Source organism: Equus przewalskii, chromosome 8 (assembly GCF_037783145.1).
Source record: "Equus przewalskii isolate Varuska chromosome 8, EquPr2, whole genome shotgun sequence".
NCBI lineage: Eukaryota > Metazoa > Chordata > Mammalia > Perissodactyla > Equidae > Equus > Equus przewalskii.
In genome coordinates this window covers 84,920,203-84,938,544 of record NC_091838.1, presented here as the reverse complement: position 1 = coordinate 84,938,544, position 18,342 = coordinate 84,920,203, and the positions used below count along the sequence as shown (strand labels likewise).

The window sequence follows — 18,342 nt, the reverse complement described above, 5'->3', positions numbered from 1 at the left end:
GCAGAAACACGTCCTGCGCTCATGGACTGGAAGACAACACTGCCAAGATGCTAATACTAGCCAAAGTGACCTACATACTCAGTAAAATCCTTATCAAAATCTCAATGATCTTTTTTGCAGAAATAGAAAAACTCATTCTAAAATTCATACGGAATCTCAAGCAACTTCAAATAGCCAAAATAACCTTGAAAAAGAACAAAGTTGGAGGAGTCACACTTCCTGATTTTAAAACTTACTACAGAGCTACAGAAATCACAACAGTATAGTGCTGGCATAAGGACAGCAATAGAGACCAAAGGAATGGAGAGCCCAGAAGCAAACCCTTGCATATATGGTCAATTTACTTTTGACAAGGGTGTGAAGACCATTTGTTATGAACTGAGCGTTTGTGTCCCCTCCCCTAAATGCCTATGTTGAAGCTCTAGCCCCCAACGTGACTGCATTTGCAGACAGAGCTGGTGGTGATAAAGGTGACATCATTGGTCAGGAAAATGCCACAATGAGATGCCACTTCATGCCCAATAGGATGGCTATTATCAAAAAAATGGAAAATGAGTGTTGGCAAGGATGCTGAGAAACTGGAACCTTCCTGCATTGTTAGTGGGGATGTAAAATGGTACAGCTGCCGTGGAAAAATAGTTTGGCCATTCCTCAAAAAGTTAAACAAAGAATTACCATATGAGCCAGCAATTTGAACCCTAGGATTACACTCAAAAGTACTTAAATGAAGTCATAAGGGTGGGGCCCTATTCTGATGGGGCTAGTGCCCTTATAAGAGGAAGACACCAGAGGTCTCTCTCCACCATATGAGGACACAGTGAGAAGGCAGCTGTATGCAAGCCAGGAAGAGAACCCTCACAGGAACTCAATCAGCTGGTACCTTTCTCTTGGACTTCTTAGCCTCCAGAACTGTGTGAAATAAATTTATTTTTTAAGCCATCCACTAAGGGGGGTGGCATAGTGGTTAAGTTTGCACACTGTGCTTCAGTGGCCCGAGGTTCGCCGATTCGAATCCCAGGCTCAGACCTACACATTGCTCATCAAGCCACGTTGTGGAGACATCCCACATAAAATACAGGAAGACTGGCATGGATGTTAGCTCAGGGACAATCTTCCTCACTGAAAATTTAAAATTTTAAAAAGGGGCTGGCCTGGTGGCATAGTGGTTAAGTTTGCACACTCTGCTTCGGCAGCCCAGGATTCACAGGTTCAGATCCCGGGCGTGCACTAGCACCACTCATCAAGCCACACTGTGGCGGCATCTCACATAAAATAGAGAAAGACTGGCACAGATGTTAGCTCAGTGACAATCTTCCTCAAGGAAAAAGAGGAAGATTGGCAACAGATGTTAGCTCAGTGACAATCTTCCTCACCAAAAAGAAAAAAGAAAGAAAAGCCATCCACTCTGTGGTATTGTGTTATGGCAGCCTGAGCTAATACACCATTCAATGGGAAAAACAAAGTCTTCTCCAAAAATGCTGTAAGGAAAACTAGACATCCACATGCAAAAGAATGAAGTTGCATCCTTACCTTATACCACACAAAAATTAGCTCAAAATGGATCAAAAACCAAAACAGACGACCTAAAAATGTAAGAGTCTTAGAAGACAACACAGAGGCAAATTTCCATAACCTTGGAGTTAGTGAGGATTTCTTGCATACGATAACCCAAAGCACAGGCAACAAAATAAAAAAATAAATTGAACTTCATAGAAATTAAAAATCTGTGCATCAAAGGACACTATTGAGAGTGCAGACAGACAACTCATAGAATGGAAGAAAACATTTGCAAATTATGTATCTGACAAGGGATTACTATGCAAAATATATAAAGAACTCCTACATCTCAACAAAAAAGAATAAAGAATCCAATTCAAAACTGGGCAAAGGGCATGAATTTCTCCAAAGACAAACGGTCAATAAACACCTAAAAAGATACTAACATCATTGGTCAGGAAAATGCAAACCAAAACCACAATGAGATGCCACTTCATACCCAATAGGATGGCTATTATCAAAAAAATGGAAAATGAGTGTTGGCAAGGATGCTGAGAAACTGGAACCTTCCTGCATTGTTAGTGGGGATGTAAAATGGTACAGCTGCCGTGGAAAAATAGATTGGCCATTCCTCAAAAAGTTAAACAAAGAATTACCATATGAGCCAGCAATTTGAACCCTAGGATTACACTCAAAAGTATTGAAAGTAGGGATTCAAGCAGATACTTGCACACCCATGTTCACAGCAGCATCATACACAATAGTCAAAAGGTAGAAACACCCGAGTGTCCATCAACAGATGGACTGATAAGCAAAATGTGGTGTCTACACACAGTAGAATATTATTCAGCCATAAAAAAGAATGATGTGCTGATACTGGCAACAACATGGATGAACCCTGAGGACATCATGCTAAATTAAATAAGCCAGACATAAAAGGCAAATGTTGTCTGATTCTACTTATATGAGGTACCTAGAGTAGGCAAATCATAGAGACAGAAAACAGAATAGAGTGGCTGGAAGAAAGGGCACATGGAGTGTTATTGTTTAATGGGGACAAAGTTTCTGCTTGGGATAACAAAACAGTTCTGGAAATACATAGTGGTGATAGTTACACAACATTGTGAATGTATTTAATGCCACCGAGCTGTACACTTAAAAGTGATTAAAATGGTAAACTGTGTTATGTATATTTTACCACAATAAAAAAGGCAATTATCAACTCTCTTAAGTGACACAGAAAAGTATGACTCAGTTATTGTTTTTAAATTTACCATATGTAAAAGTATCTATGTGGCATTCTCTCCAGTGTGAGTTTTCTGGTACTGAGGAAATAGCAGAGGTGAAGATCCTAGTGCTACGATGACAAGGCTGTTTTCTTTTTAAACGCTCCTACATGTGTCTGAAAGGAAACTTAGACTAAATCAGCAGCAACGAGGTCTCTTTCTCTAAGTGAGGGAGGTTACAGGAGCTTTCCCTTTTTGCTTCCTTACTCTCTCTCAATTTGTCTAAAAGGAACATGCACTGCTTTTGGTTTACGAAGAGGTTTTTTTAATTAGACAGAAATGCCCTTTGACCTGTGACATCACTGTGTGGACAATAAATAAAGGGGTGGGTGGATCATGTAGAGCAAGTGCGCAGAACTCACAGGCCCTCCTCCACTGTCAGGGAGAGGGGTTCCCGCTATGGATCCTCTGATGCGGGAACACAGTGGACTGTGCTGGAACGCCTTCCTACGCTTGCCATGCTTGCAGGGCTTCTCCCCTGTGTGGCTCCTCGGATGTTGAACAAGTTTGGTTTTTTGGATGAACGCTTTCTCACATTCGTTACATTTACAGGGTCTCTCCAGTGTGAATTCTTTGATGTTGGATAAGGTTAAAACTTTGGGTAAAGCCTTTGCCGCATTCTTTACACTCAAATGGCTTCTCTCCAGTGTGAGTCCGACGATGTCGGATGAGGATTGAGCTGTCACTGAAGGCTTTCCCACAGTCATTGCACTTATAGGGTTTCTCTCCAGTGTGGATCCTCTGGTGATATATAAGGGAAGGGTAGGCGCTGAAGTGTTTCCCACACTCGCCACACTTGTAGGGCTTCTCCCCAGTGTGGATCCTCTGATGCTGGAACATGTTGGAACTGTGCCGGAAGGCCTTGCCACACTCGCCACACTTGTAGGGCTTCTCCCCCGTGTGGATCCTCCGGTGCTGGATGAGGTAAGCGCCCTGGCTGAAGGCTTTCTTGCAATCACTGCATTTGTACGGCTTCTCTCCATGGTGTGACCTTTGGTGATGGATGAGTCTGGAACTGTTGTGGAAGGCCTTCCCACACTCACCACACTTGTAGGGCTTCTCTCCTGTGTGGATCCTCTGATGTTGGATGAGGTGTGTGCTCTGGCTGAAGACTTTGCCACAGTCATTACATTCATAGGGCTTCTCTCCAGTATGGCTCCTCTGATGTTCAACAAGTTTGGTTTTTTGGATGAAGGCTTTCTCACATTCGTTACATTTATAGGGTTTCTCTCCAGTGTGAATTCTTTGATGTTGGATAAGGTTAGAACTTTGGGTAAAGCCTTTGCCACATTCTTTACACTCAAATGGCTTCTCTCCAGTGTGAGTCCGACGATGTCGGATGAGGATTGAGCTGTCACTGAAGGCTTTCCCACAGTCGTTGCACTTATAGGGTTTCTCTCCAGTGTGGATCCTCTGGTGATATATAAGGGAAGAATAGGCGCTGAAGTGTTTCCCACACTCGCCACACTTGTAGGGCTTCTCCCCAGTGTGGATCCTCTGATGCTTCATGAGGTTGGGCCTCCGATTAAATGTCTTCCCACACTCATCACACCGGTAGGGGATCTCCCCTGAGTGCATCCTCCGGTGATTGATGAACTCGCAGCTCTGGCTGAAGGCTTTCCCACACTCATCACACTTGTAGGGTTTCTCTTCACTGTGAAGCCGCTGGTGCTTGACAAGGTTAGCACTGTACCTGAAGGCTTTCCCACAGTAACCACAATAATGCAATCTTTTCCCAATGGGAATTTTCTGATCTTCTTTAACAACTAAATTTGCACTGAAGATTTCCCCAGAATCATGAACTGTATTTGGTTTTTTTGACCTGTGTACACGCTTATGGTTATTGAGGTATGATCTCTGTTCAAAACTTTGTTCACATATGTCACACTTGTGAGGTCTCTGATCAGGAACAGGACTTGACTCCAATGTGAGGCTTCCCCCAGACTCCTGGCCACTTGCATCATTGGTCAGTGTGACTGGCCTGGGGCCTCTCTGTGCCACAGGCTTGTCCACACACTCCTCCGGCTCCCTGGCACGTTCACATTCCTCTCTTGGCTCAGGTCCTTGGGGAACAGTCTGCCTGAGTCGGCCCAGTTCTCCACCATCAAGCATCTTCCCTGAAGTCAACTCCTTGTACTCAGTCCTGGTCTCATGAGCTGAAACAACAAACAGAACATCTCAGAGTCACCTGTTCTGACTCTGGAAGGAAGGTGTGAAGATGCTGCTGACCACCTGTGGCATACCAATTCCATCATCCCCAAAGTCACACCACCTTGCAGGGATGAGAGCCTGGAGCCTCAAGGCTTAAAGACCTCACCCAGGGCCATGGCCACATGGCAGCACAAGCCTTTAAACACAGATCTGACAACTCTAACATCCACACCCTTCCTGCCTGCCTTCCACCCACAACCCCTGCCTGAGTGGGACTGCAGGACACCTGTCCTCATTACAAAAGGACAGAGATGGAGGCTTCACAGCACCATGGAAACCAACGCAAGGAGGGGCCCTGAAAGGCATGGAGGACATCTGACTGACAAAGAAATTAAGGCCAAGGAGCGTAAGGCTGACTAACAGCAGCTAATTCACGCTGGAAAACCAGTCACCTCCCCAGGAGGGCAGAGGGCTGAGTTTGTGCCAGCTGTGGAGGAGAAGGGCAGAGCAACAGAGGCCGGGGTGCCTCAGCTCCCCCTAGCAGGCCACCCCATTCCCACGGCTCTTCCCACAGGTCTGAGGCGTCGCCCAGGTGAGCCACCAGTACCTTAAACTCAAGATGCCACACAGAATGCTTCCTGGTGCTCAAGCCTCCATTCCTTCCTTCCCTGACTAGATGCTCACAGTGACTCCACTTGCAGGAAAACACCCACCAGAAACGCATCCTCTGTGAGCCAAAAGACACATGCACAATGCCATGATAAGTACAACCAAATGTCCTCTACAGGTTGAATGGAAAATGACTTGTGGTGTGTTCACACAACAGAGCAGTGGATGGCAACGAGAAAGAAGAAACGCACGCAGCATGGCGACCCTCCCAAGGTTCAGATGCCCCACCCGTGTCCAGACAGACAAGCCCCAGGGCAGAGCAGCCTGCAGGAACAGAGAGAAGGGCCCTGTGGGGAGCAGGGGAAATGACAGAGGAGGCCTAGTGGGCACCCAGGGAAACGGAAACATTCTGTATTTTGATATAGAGGCTGGCTTTTTGTAAAAGTTCACTGAGCTCTAAACAGGGTCTGCCCCATTTCTGTAGGTATTTGTATTCAAATAAATTTACAAGAGAAAAATTCAAATCCTTTGAGTCAGGAATTCCTTCCTAGGACTTTATCAAGACACGTGCAAAAGGATGCTCATCAGCCTTGTTCATGGCAATGAACCTAAAGAACACCATTCCCACTGGCACTTCCAGTGACAGCAGTGACCGAGACTCGTGGGTACTGAAATGGAAACAGGTTTAGTGAAAAAGTCGGGGAGACAGCAGTGCACATAGGATCACTGCACTCCTGTTAAGAAGCAACACTCGTCTACAGAGGTGGAACTGACGGTGCTAGAAAAGGTACACAGGGTACACACCAGAACACACTTGTATCTGAGGGTGAGATTTGGGTGACGTGTATCCTCACTCTCCTGCAATGGTCTATGATTGTCAAGTGGGTTAGTTCACAAGAGGGGAATGAAGCAATGGTCTCCATCACTATGTCCCTATCTGAACCCCTCGTAGGGCATGAGCTCTAGAGGGCAGGGCTCCATGGGGTCCCATGGACCCAGCCTTCCCTCACAGAATGCCCTTCCCTCTTCTCGTCTGCCAACACTGTCCCTCTCACTTACCTAGGAGATTCAGCTCAAGAAATCCCACTGAGATACCAAGGCTGAAGAAGGTGACCCAGGTTTCAGCAGAGACCACTCCCAAGGCTGCCATGCTGACCCTGATGCATCTTCCTCCAAACTCCTGAGTCATTAGACACACACCTTGGACCCTGACAAATGCTTGTTCAGCAACTGAGTTAGGGAAGCAGCCCCACGCACCTGAGCCATCAACTTTCTGTCGCTCTCTCCCCTCGACGCCCTGTGTGTCCAGGACCCATGGCTCATCCCCTCGCTCCAGCTGTGTGATCACTCCAGGCTTGGGACCTGCAGGCCCAGCTCCTGGGAAGAAGGGGACTGGGGTTAGTGCCAAGGATGTAGGGCTGCACCAAGCATGGTCTCACCATGGGACTGCAGGGGGAGGGGGGAACACAGGTATAGTGGGGTGACAGAAGTCTAGACACTCTCTGGAGGGCTGGGGTGGTCATGAAGATGAAGATCTGAGCATAAGGAACAAGAGCACAGGGGGCTCTCTCCACCAGGAAGTGTGCAAATCCCCCTGGGGAGGGGCCTGCCTCGGGTCTGAGGCAGTGGGGCAGTTTTATCCAGCTCAGAGGAGGGAAGGGCTGACCCAGCCCCACCCGCCCCCCTCCTCTGCACACACCGGGCTGCCTGGGTCAGCAACACTCATCTCTGGGTGGTGAAGCCCCCAGCCTAGCCCTGCTGAGCCCCCAGTCTCCAGGGCTGTTCCCTGAGCTGCATCCTAGGGAGGGACCTTACCCAGGGAGACCAGGTTCCTGTAGGTCTCCAGCATCACGTCCCTGTAGAGGCCCCTCTGAGCAGGGTCTAGACGGCCCCACTCCTCCTGAGAGAGGAACACAGCCACGTCCTCAAAGGTCAGCTCGGCCTGGAATGACAGAGGCTGCTGCAGGCCCAGGTGTGGCTCAAGCTGGCCCTGGGGCAGGGGTAGCAGAGGTATGCTGGGGCAGCAGCACAGGAGTGCCCATAGGCATGAGCCCCCAACATGGCCCAGGGGGTGTCCTGACCCTTTAGCCAGTGAGCCAGCTATCCAGGGAGGCTGTGGGAGTCCCAGGCGACTCTTCCTCTGCTTAGCGCCCCAGACCAGAGATGCCTGATAACGTCTGCTGAGGCAGAGCAGGCAGGGAAGCCCTGGGTGGAGAGCTCACATCTCCCGGGCAGGACAGACACTCACCTGGGGTGGGGCAGACAGGTGCAAAGCCGCCATCACCTAGTACCCTGGACTTCCGCGGGGTGGTAGGCAGGAGCCAGTCACTCAGGTGCTGAGGGAAGAGAGAGGAACATACGGAGGCCCAGCCTGGCCCCTCCTGCAGTGGCTTCAGGGCCTCACTCACGCCCAACAGGGCTGGCCTCCCTGGCAGACTCCACTCCCTGCCTGGGGCAGCCCTGCCCAGCCCCACCCCCCTGCCTGGATGGCCTCCCTCTTCTCGTGGGACCTGCCCCACCCCTGCCTTCCCCGCCTACCCCACCACTCCTCCCTGCAGAGGAAGTTGCCTCATTCAGAGGAGGACGGAGACACTCACTCACTTCATATGAAGGAATAAAGACAACACATTAAGGGTTGAGAAGGAAGTAAAATAAAAAATCAATAGAAGGCATAGAACAAAGACAAAGTACAGAAGGTAAAAATACAAAACTAGTACAAACAAGTCCAACAGATGAGCAATGGTGAGAAATAAAAGGATTAAACTCACCTACTGAAAGCACAAGACTCTCCAATTAGACACACAAAATGCACCCGTACAACCGGAAATAAAATAACCCAAGCTGAATATAAGACAGATCAAAGAAACACCAATCAAAATAAAGCTGTAATAGCTATAGACCTTTCCGGTGTCTTTAAAGCTCTTTATTGAAGTACGACATTTACACAGAAGAGTGAGTAAATCCTCAGCACACAGCTCAAGGGGCAGTCACAATAGGCCCATGCCCATGGAACCAGTGCCCAGGTCAGCCCTCCTGCCCCTGCAGGCCCCACGTCCCTCCTGAGCTACTGAGGGGAGCCTCTCTCCTGACCTCCACCACCACAGATCCGCTGTGCCTCTGGGGAACTTTACTAGAGGGCCTCTGCCGTCTACACTGCTCCGTGCCGGCTTCTTCCCCTCGCTGTAGTGTCTGTGAGCTTAATATGCATTGCTGCATGTGTTTAGTGATACTTATACCAATGAAAACAGAACTGAAAGTAAAAAGTCATTAATAGGAACAAAAATGGACACCACATATTAATAAAAGGAAAAATCCACCACAAAGTTGTAATTACAAGTATGTGCGTATCTACCAACAAACTCTTGAAATGCAGAAAGCTAAAGCCAACTGAAGCAGCAAAGAGGGACTGGCAAACCCTCCCCTGGGATGAGAGGTTTTAACACACTTCCCTCAGAAACGAGTGGATCAAGTAGAGAATATTTACTTAAAACACAGACAATACACATTTTTTCAAGATGTACACTGAATATTATAAAAAACATCACATACTAGGCAACAAAGAAAGTTTCAACAAATTCCAAAGGCTGATATCATTCGGCAAAACATTCTCTGACCATATTGTTGTTTTAGTAGAAATATATGATAGAAAAAAATAACCCCTCCAAGAAAAACATAGAAGCAGAAACCAAGGCAGAAATGGAAACAAAGTCTACCTAGGGGAAAATGTGCTTCTGAATGTACTTATTTTAACACAAGAGAGACTGAAATAAATGATCTAAGCATTCAAGAAGAAATCAGACAGAATGAGAAAGTAATTCCAGGAAAGATGATGAAAGAAAATAAAGAAAACACGACTTAAAGAAACATAAAACAATCTCAACACCTGTTCTTTGAAAATGCTAATAAAATACATAAACATCTGGCAGGTCCAAGCCGGGCAGGAAGAGATGGAAAATGAAATACTATTAAGAACAAAAACGGGGACACAATGCTAATGCCACACACACAGCAGTGGTTCTCAGTGTGGTCCAGGACCCTGGGGTTCCCAGCACTCCAGTCTGTTTCCATAACAGTACTAAGATAACACAGCAGAGGCACTCACAGGAGTCAGAGACAAGGCTGCTCCCTCCCCTGCTGCTATCCAACATCTACCAAAGATCCTAGCCCATGCAGCAGTCACAGAAAAAAAACACAAGCCATAAGGATTGGAAGAGAATAGCCGAAACGGCCATTATTTGAGAATGATAAGATCATCAACATAGAAAATCCAAGAGTCTCAACTCACTGTTCGGATGATCAGAGTTCCCCAGGATTGCCATATACAAGGTTAATACAGACTAATCAATACCACTCCTATATACTAGCAATCAGCAACCAGAAGCTGGCATTCACAACAGCTGCAACAACTGTACGGCACCTTAGAAGAAGTCTAACAAAAAATGATAAAATTTTATTGAAAGGCATTAAAAAAAAAAGCATATGGAGAAGCAGTCAATGTTCATAAATAAGAGAACTCAATATCATAAAAATGTCAGTTCTCCCCAAATCGATCTATTAATCCTGGGCAATCAAAACTGCAAAAGGATATCATGAAATCTGACCAAAATGACTCTAAATATCACAAGATTAACGATCCAGGATCAACCAAGGCAATGCCAAAAAAGAATGAAGGACAGGAGGGCCTGCCCTACTAGACATCAAGGATTATTGTTGGGTTCTAGCAACAAAAGTGAGGTCCGAGCATAGGAGAGAAGATACTGCAATAGATCCAGGCACATGCGAAGGACACAGCCGCAATGCAGCAATGGGCTATTCAACAAATTGTGCTGGCACAACTGATTTTCCACAGGAAAATAAAATTAGAACCCTGCCTTCTTTGGCACACAAAAATATATTTCAGGTGGGTTGAAGACCTAAATGTTCTTAAAAAATGCTGATAGCTAATATAAGGAAATAATATGCAAAAAACACAGTCCAAAAAGGAAAAGTTGTTTACTTTTACTCCATCAAAAAAAATCTTCTGTACAAGACCCTACAAAATTAAAAGATGACCTGCAGAGTAAAAGAAGCTATTTGCAAATGTATATAACAAAAGACAAATATACAGAATATATTAAAAAATACAAAAAGGAAAAGACCATTCTATTGAAAAAACAATGAACACAGGATGTGACCTGGTAAATCACAGATAAAGAAATCAAGCTGCCCAATAAATAGCTGAAAGATTTTCAACATTATTAAGAATTAGGTAGAGGCAAATTAAAAGAAGACTTCTTTCCCCATAAACTGGGGAAAATATAAAATTCTTCACAATATGCAATGTTGAAGACACAAGGAAACATGGAGACTCTGAGTCCCACAGGACTGTAAGTTAGTACCATCACTCTGGAAACACTGGTAAAGCTGAAACCCTGCAAACCCCTCAGTCAGGAACCTAACTCTAGGTATGTGCCCTACAGCAACTCTGGCTAATGCACACATAAAGACACACAAGAACATTACCGCACGCCTGTGTACAAGAGAAAAGGGAACGGCCTCAATATCCATCAAGGAACAGGCAAGGTCACAGTGTTTGAAAGGAATGAACCACATCACTGTCACGGAGACACAGCACAAAGCTGCAAGGTTGAGTAAGGCTGTTAAGTGTAGAATGTCAATAGTACCATACGTACGTAGATTTTAAAATACAGAAACACTACTAGGTGTGTAGAAGAAAATGTGCTGACAGCAAAATAATCAACAGAGTGAAAATGCGCCTAAAGAATGGAAGAATATACTTGCAAACATATGTCTGATAAGGCGTTAAGATCCAAAAATACAAGGAACTCACACAACTCAACACCAAAGAAACCAAATAATGTGATTCAAAACTGGGCAAAGAACCTGAATAGGTATTTCTCCAAGAAGACATACAGATGGGCACATGGAAAGACGCTCAGCATCACTAATCATCAGGGAAATAAAAATCAAAACCACAGTGAGCTGTCACCTCACACTTGCTGGAACAGCTGTTATCAAGATGCAAAAGCTAACAGGTGCTGGTGAGGATGTGGAGAAAACGGAACCCTTGTGCACTGGTGGTGAGGGTGTAAACTGGCGCAGCCACTGTGGAAAACAGTATGGAGCTTCCTCAAAAAATTAAGACTAGAACTACCCTATGATCCAGCAACCCAAGTTCTGGGTATTTATTCAAAATAAATGAAATCTGGATCACTCAGAGAGATATCTGCACTCCCATGTTCACTGCAGCATCATTCATGATAGCCAAGACACGGAAGCAACCTAAGCGTCCATCCATGGATAAATGGATAAAGAAGATGTGGCATATAGACATATACAATGGAATATGACTCAGCTATAACAAAGAAGGAAATCTTGCCATTTGCAACAACATGGATGAACCTGGAGAGCATTACGCTAAGTGAAATAGCCAGACAAAGACGAATACTGACCATCTCATCTGTGTGTACATAGTCCAACTCACGGGAGCAGAGAGTAGAATGGTGGTTGCCAGGGTGTGGGGTTGGGGAAAAGGGACAGCTGCTAGTCAAAATACAAACTTTCAGTTATGCCAGATGAGTAAGGTCTGGAAACCTGAGGTACAGCATCCTGACTGCAGTTAACGACACTGTATTGTACACTTTGAAATTTGCTAAGAGGGTAGGTCTTAAGTGTTCTCACCAAAAAAGAAAAAAAACAAAGAAAACGGTATCTTTGTGAGGCGATGGACACGTCAGGTTGAACGTGGTGATTATTTCATTTACAAAGTACACGTTTAAAACATCAGGTTGTACACCTTAAATGTATACAATTCCCGTGTCAATTGTATCTCAGTAAAGCTAAAAACAAAACTGTTGAAAGAATACTGTTCAAAACAGGGGTTACCTAACGAAGCGAACGGGACTAGGACTCTGGGTCTAAGAGTAATCTCCCTCAACAGTTTTCTTAAATTTATTAAAAAAAAAAAAAAAAAAAAGAGGCTTGGGGCTGGCCCCGTGGCCGAGTGGTTAAGTTCACGCGCTCCGCTGCAGGCGGCCCAGTGTTTGGTTGGTTCGAATCCCGGGCGCGGACACGGCACGGCTCATCAAACCACGCTGAGGCAGCGTCCCACATGCCACAACTAGAAGGACCCACAATGAGGAATATACAACTATGTACCCGGGGGCTTTGGGGAGAAATAAAATCTTTAAAAAAAAAAAAAAAAGGCTTGAAACAACTGTGGCAACAAAGGAACTGGCAAGCCCAGTCACCAGTGTTTGCTAATCCATTCACTGTATTTCCTTCCATTTTAAACTTTCCTTAAAAGGGTTTGTTTTGTTTTGTTTTCTAACATACACTAAAAGCACAAAACCGTAGGAGAAATGAAAAGGTTTCCGACCTTGAATAAAGGCCCGTGCGAAGAGAAACCAAACTGCGGCTGCAGGGAGGAGGCCCCGGAGCGCCGGGAGCAGAGGCACGGGGAGGAAGGTGGGCAGCTCGGCGGGGCGCGGGGAGGGCTCAGAGGGGCGTCAGGGGAAGAGAGTGTGCGGGCATCAACAGCCCCGCCGGGAGCCGGGGCGGGGGAAGCGGCGGGAGACGGGGAGCGGCGGGGCGGGAGAGGGACAGACAGCCCCGAGCATGCGCGGGGCGGGGGAGCGGGCCAGACAGCCCCGAGCCCGCGGGGCCGGGCTGGGCCGGGGTGGGGTTAGGGACAGACAGCCCCGAGCGTGCGCGGGGCGGGGGCGCGGGCGCGGGACAGACAGCCCAGAGCACGCGGGGCCGGGCTGGGCCGGGGCGGGGTTAGGGACAGACAGCTCCGAGCGTGCGCGGGGTGGGCCGGTCTGCGGGGCCGGGGTGGGGTTAGGGACAGACAGCTCCGAGCGGGCCGGCGTGCGGGGCCGGGGCGGGGCGAACCCCGAGGGGCCGTCAGTCCGTGGAGGGCGCGCCGGCGCGGGGCGGGGTCCCGGGGAGAAGGGACGCAGAAGCAGCCTCGTGAGGCGCCCTGGAAGGGGAGTCAGGCAGGGAGGCCCCGGCACGGGAGGCGTCGCTGACCTGGGGCGGCCCCGACCCCGAGCCTTGCGGCAGTCGCGAAGGGAACGTCCACGCCCGCCCCTAACGGACCCACACTCACCTCAGCGCCGCAGAGGAACTGCCGCGCGACCAGGCCCCGCCTACCCAATCAGCCCCGCCAATGGAAACCCAGCAGGAAGTGACGTAAAGCCCCGCGCCTTGGGAGGAGGCGCCCTTGGGCCGCTCTGGGAAACGAACTCCACATCTCGGTGGCCGGCCTCCTCGAGGACCATTAAATGCAACGCCGTAAATCCGGGACACTGCCACCAGGTGGCAGGCCACAACCATGACCTCGAGGCCTCAGCACGGATTTCGGATGCTAACAGATTACAGTAATTTTTAGTTGTCTCTTCCTAGTGAGGCGCTAAAGGCACTACAACCAAGATCCGACTTTCCTTTACACAAAAGCACAGCCTTCCTCAGGGCCACCTGATCACCCAGAACGTTGAGTGAAGAGGATACTTACTGGTCAAAGCCCATTTCAGAGTTTAACTCGCTGCCCTAACTCCTGTACAAAGGGCCCAGTATCCACTCAGAATGAGACTCCTCGGGAGCCTGACTGCTCCTGGAACAAACCCTCCCTGATGGTCACGCGTTTGGCCAAGGCCCCAGGCCACATCACAGAGAAGCAAGCAGTAAAAGCAGCGGCAAGTTACAGTCCAGGCCACCACACCCAGTGCTCTTGCCTTCAGGACTAAACACTGCCCTGTCTTCTCTACCCAGGATCCAGGTCCTAGCCGTGCTGGAGTCACTGCCTAGGTATGCTGGGTGGCCAAGGGTAGGTGGGGCCCAGGAAGGTAAGATGGAGAACGAGGAGTGAAGCTCACAGTAAAGACCCGGACCATAAAAGCAAAGTGCCACCTTGTTAGCCAGGAAACACACTGGTTCAGCCTCTCCAAACACCCCTCAAGTGACCAGTCCTCATGCATCCAACTCAGGGAAGTCAGGAAGACTCTCTGGCCAGTGCATCTCCACCGGCAGCCTCAGGGACCATCTCACCTCACCAAGCCACCCAATCCTACTGTCCCCAAACTGCCTGCCACACGAGCAGTCAAAGGCAGTCACCTACAACTCCACTTTCCTGTTGGCTCACGAGGGGAACCACTAGGGCCTGGGGCTCTGGCTGGCCTCTGGGAAGAGAACATTCTGGTCCTAAGGCATTGGGGGCCTCCACTCGCACCTTAGTGCCAAGTCTGCCCTGATCCTATCAACTTTCAACAACTTGTCACAAAGTTTGCAGTAAAGTGCTGTGGGCCACAGACCCCATTTGTGCTGAGAACTCAGCCTGGCTCGGTCCTGGCCCTCCCACTGCAGCACACCTTCTTTGCCTCCCAAACTGTGGCTTTAGGAGTCCAACATCCACTCTCACCTAAATTCTCCAAGTGCTCAAGCCAAGTTAACGAATGCAAGTATGGTGGCTCCATTCCTCAGGGGTGGGCTTCTCTGCTCCATAGGCAGGGTGGTGAGAGGTTCCAGAGGTAAGATGTGAAACCACCGGCACGCCCACCTGCTCTCTCCGGAGCTCCCACTGTTCACTGGTACATCTCCCGATGTCCCTGCTCCCTATACCAGGGGCTCTGTAGCAGTTGGCCCATTAGGAATCCCACCCTCTGAGACCACAGGCAAACACAGCTCAGTGGAGGAAGGACCAACTTTATTGAGCCCCCAACACTAGTTCTCTTTCTCCTGCACAGTCTTAGTTCCCCGGAGACGCCCGGTCCGGCGGGCAGCGATGAGACCCACTTTGCGACCAGCAGGGGCATCTCTGCGGATGGTGGAGGGTTTGCCGATGTGCTGGTGGTTGCCACCTCCAAAGGGATGCTCCACAGGCTGCAGGCAGAAGCAGACGGTGTCACATCAGGGAGGCCCCAACCTACCTCAGGAGAGCTTGGGGAAGGGCACAACCAACCAGCCTCTGCCTACAAACCACTGCCCAGAGCCTCACTACAGATCCCCTACCAGCGAGGAACACTCCAGGAAAGAACCTGTCCCCCCAGCCTCATGGCCCCTGTACCCTGAATACCCCACTGCCTGTTTCTTGGCTACTTACGTTCATGGCCACACCCCGCACACGCGGCCAGCAGTTCCTCTTTGCCTTATATTTGTGGTAGGCACGGCCAGCCTTGAGGATGGGTTTGTCAATGCGGCCACCTCCAGCCACCACACCTATTGGGGAGATCGGGTACCTCAGGGAGGTGAATCACACCCTGCCCAGCACTGCAGAACCCTCCCATCAGGCAGAACAGCCCTTGCTGGGTCCTTGCCAGGGCCCCATCCCCTATCCTAATTACCCTCTCTGTACTGTCATACAGCATCACGCGGCTCCCAGGAACTTCAGTACCGCCTTGCAACTGTACCACCAAGGAAACTGTCAGCTTACGGCAAATTTCTTCAGGCTCCGCGGTGCAGCCAAGGCAGGCCTCTAGCAAGCATCTGGAATGCCTATCTCAACCCCTGGTTCTTCAGAGAAGCCCTTCCCTGCTCGACCATCTGACACTGGGAGGTCCCTCAACCTCTGAACACCCTCCAAGAGGATGGCTGACAGTCTGCTACATCTCAGCCACAGTTCTGTATATTCTACGACTCTACCCTCAAAAGTCTCCCCCATGCAGGACTGAGATTGCCACGGGGATTCAAGAATGCTATCAAACAGCAAAATCAACAAAGCTGGGTTCAAATCCTTCAACACACTTAGTGAGTGGTTTTCAGGAATCACATTTTTTTAAGATATTACTAGCCAACTGGGCAAAAGCAGGAATCACCTGTATCCGAGTTACCCCACAGTGCAGACCAGTCTGCCTGAGAAGCCCCAGCTGGCTCAGTCCAGCCTCAGTCAACGTCTGACCAGCGGGGAGGGAGGCACTAGGGTGGCCGCTCTGCAGATTCTCTAACTCAGAGACTACACAGGTGCTGGAACTCAGAGCCCACGCATCAGTGGACAGGCAGTTGGGGGCCAGGGTCTAGCTGCTGGCTGTTAACAGGCAGCCCCCAGCATTCGACTGCCACCTGCCACTCACCGACCACAGCTCTGTTGGCCGAAGAGATGACCTTCTTGGAGCCCGAGGGCAGCTTCACTCGCGTCTTCTTGGTCTCGGGGTTGTGGGAGATGACGGTGGCGTAGTTCCCGGAGGCTCGGGCCAGCTTGCCCCGGTCACCAGGCTTCTCCTCCAGACAGCACACGATGGTGCCCTCGGGCATAGTGCCCACCGGGAGCACGTTTCCGATGTTGAGCTGGGCTGCAAGGCGAAGCAGCACGCGGCAGTCAGCACAGCGAGGCCGCCTATCTTGACCCCCACTACCCAAATGCAAAGCAAACCCACCCACCCTCGGCAGCCCCCCATAACGGCCCGCGCAGCATCAACGTCCAGCCGCTCCTCCACCTCTCCGGCCACGCAAGCCTCACCAGGTGAGCCTCTTCAGGCGCCCCCCGCCGCGGCGCGAGGCTCACCCTTCTTGCCACAGTACACGAACTGGCCGGTGTGGATGCCCTCAGCGGCGATGAACAGCTCCGTCCGCTTCTTAAACCGGTACGGGTCCCGGAAGACCACCTTGGCGAGAGGCGCGCCGCGGCCCGGGTCGTGGATGATGTCCTGCGGGCCGAGGGGGCGTGAGCGTGGGTCCCGGCCTGCGCCCCGCGCTCCTCCGACCCCCGCCCAGCAGGCGCCCGCACCTTCACGATGCCCTTGATGTAGCCGTGCCGCTCGGCGAAGTCCACGGCGCGCAGGCGCGCGGGGCCCTTGCGGTGTTTCACGTGCGCGCGGAACACGGAGCCGGCGCCCTTCCTCTGCCCCCGGATCACGCGGCCCATGGCGGCGATCTGCAGGCGGCTCACGGTCAGCGACCGGCCGGCTCAGGCGCCCGGCCACCCCGAGGGTGGGGGCCCCCGCCACCCCGGCTCCTCCCTCCAGCCCCCAGCCCCCTCCGCGACCCCATCCACGGCCATGCGCCCTCTCGGGTGTCGGCTGGGTCTAACGTGGGCCCCAAGGTGGCGGATGGAGCCGGATGGCAGCGGATGGGTCCAGGGCCGCCGCGCCACAAAAACATCCTACCTGCTGCCGAGCGCGGCTGAAAGAGGAAACAGGACTCCCGCGACTCGCCTTATCTTCCGGGGCGGGGCCGAGAGCCCCTCGACCTTCCGGGCAAGCGACGCGGGCGCGAGCGCACTGCACGCCGGGACCTGTAGTCCTCACAGCGGGTGCCCGTAGCCGCTCCACCGCGGCCGGGGTCTCTGCGCAGGCGCACGGGGTGACGGAGGCTGGGTCAGCTGCGCCAACGGTCCTTTAGTCTGTCCTGGAGGCGCCTATTCCGTCTCGGGTCCGTGGTGTGGGCGAGCCACGGGAGGAGGGTTAAGGTGCGCCCAGCCGTCACAGTCGCCTCTTGGGAGCTGGGGGTGCCCCACCGAGCGGGCTAGGAGGCTCCTAGAGGTTGAGTGACTTGTCCAGGATCGCGCGGCCCCCGACTGAGCCCGGGGTTGGGAGCACCCGTTTTAGCCTGGTGAGAGCCCCACTGTAGGGCGAGGACCCCTTGTAGGGGTACAGTGAGAGTCCTCTTAGGGCTCGGGTGGCGGCCCCCTAGGAGGGTTAGACCGAGGGTCTCCTCGGAGGGCTACAGCGGGGCTCCCCTTGGAGAACAAGGGCCCGCTGAGGGCTAAAGTAAGGGTCCCCTTGCAGGGCTAGAGTGAGGGCCCCCTTGGAGGAGTAGCGTGTGCATCCCTTTGGAGAAGTAGAGGGACCCCCTGTGGGGTGAGGGC

At 50.7% G+C, this 18,342-nt stretch overlaps 2 protein-coding genes across 6 annotated transcripts; both read right to left on the bottom strand.

The window, feature by feature from the left end:
* Positions 1–2,530: 2,530 nt before the first annotated feature.
* ZNF34 (zinc finger protein 34) lies at positions 2,531–13,733 on the bottom strand. Of its 5 annotated transcripts, none has more exons than XM_070632394.1 (5): positions 13,654–13,733; positions 7,792–7,879; positions 7,359–7,485; positions 6,801–6,920; positions 2,531–4,939 (listed from the first exon to the last, which is right to left on the bottom strand). In XM_070632394.1, the coding sequence occupies exons 2-5, from the start codon at positions 7,822–7,824 to the stop codon at positions 3,330–3,332; spliced, it is 1,890 nt and encodes a 629-aa protein (XP_070488495.1). In that variant the 5' UTR covers positions 7,825–7,879; positions 13,654–13,733; the 3' UTR covers positions 2,531–3,329. The 5 variants fall into 5 exon arrangements, with proteins under 5 accessions (XP_070488495.1, XP_070488497.1, XP_070488498.1 ...); XM_070632396.1 differs by having other exon boundaries at positions 12,922–13,673; XM_070632397.1 differs by lacking the exon at positions 13,654–13,733 and adding an exon at positions 11,996–13,524.
* Positions 13,734–15,229: 1,496 nt separating this feature from the next.
* RPL8 (ribosomal protein L8) lies at positions 15,230–17,817 on the bottom strand. The gene is made up of 6 exons (XM_070632414.1): positions 17,642–17,817; positions 17,263–17,409; positions 17,041–17,182; positions 16,610–16,828; positions 15,643–15,758; positions 15,230–15,422 (listed from the first exon to the last, which is right to left on the bottom strand). The coding sequence occupies exons 2-6, from the start codon at positions 17,398–17,400 to the stop codon at positions 15,264–15,266; spliced, it is 774 nt and encodes a 257-aa protein (XP_070488515.1). The 5' UTR covers positions 17,401–17,409; positions 17,642–17,817; the 3' UTR covers positions 15,230–15,263.
* Positions 17,818–18,342: the final 525 nt, after the last annotated feature.

Coding starts and splice junctions, on each gene's coding strand:
- RPL8 (XM_070632414.1), bottom strand. CDS start 17,400: ATGGGCCGCGTGATCCGGGGGCAGAGGAAGGGCGCCGGCTCCGTGTTC. Junction 17,183..17,262: donor ACATCAAGGGCATCGTGAAG/GTGCGGGCGCCT, acceptor CTCGGCCCGCAG/GACATCATCCACGACCCGGG. Junction 15,423..15,642: donor TGCGGGGTGTGGCCATGAAC/GTAAGTAGCCAA, acceptor TTCTGCCTGCAG/CCTGTGGAGCATCCCTTTGG.
- ZNF34 (XM_070632394.1), bottom strand. CDS start 7,824: ATGGCGGCTTTGCACCTGTCTGCCCCACCCCAG. Junction 6,921..7,358: donor CAGGAACCTGGTCTCCCTGG/GTAAGGTCCCTC, acceptor CCTTCTTCCCAG/GAGCTGGGCCTGCAGGTCCC. Junction 4,940..6,800: donor ACAGAAAGTTGATGGCTCAG/GTGCGTGGGGCT, acceptor TTGTTGTTTCAG/CTCATGAGACCAGGACTGAG.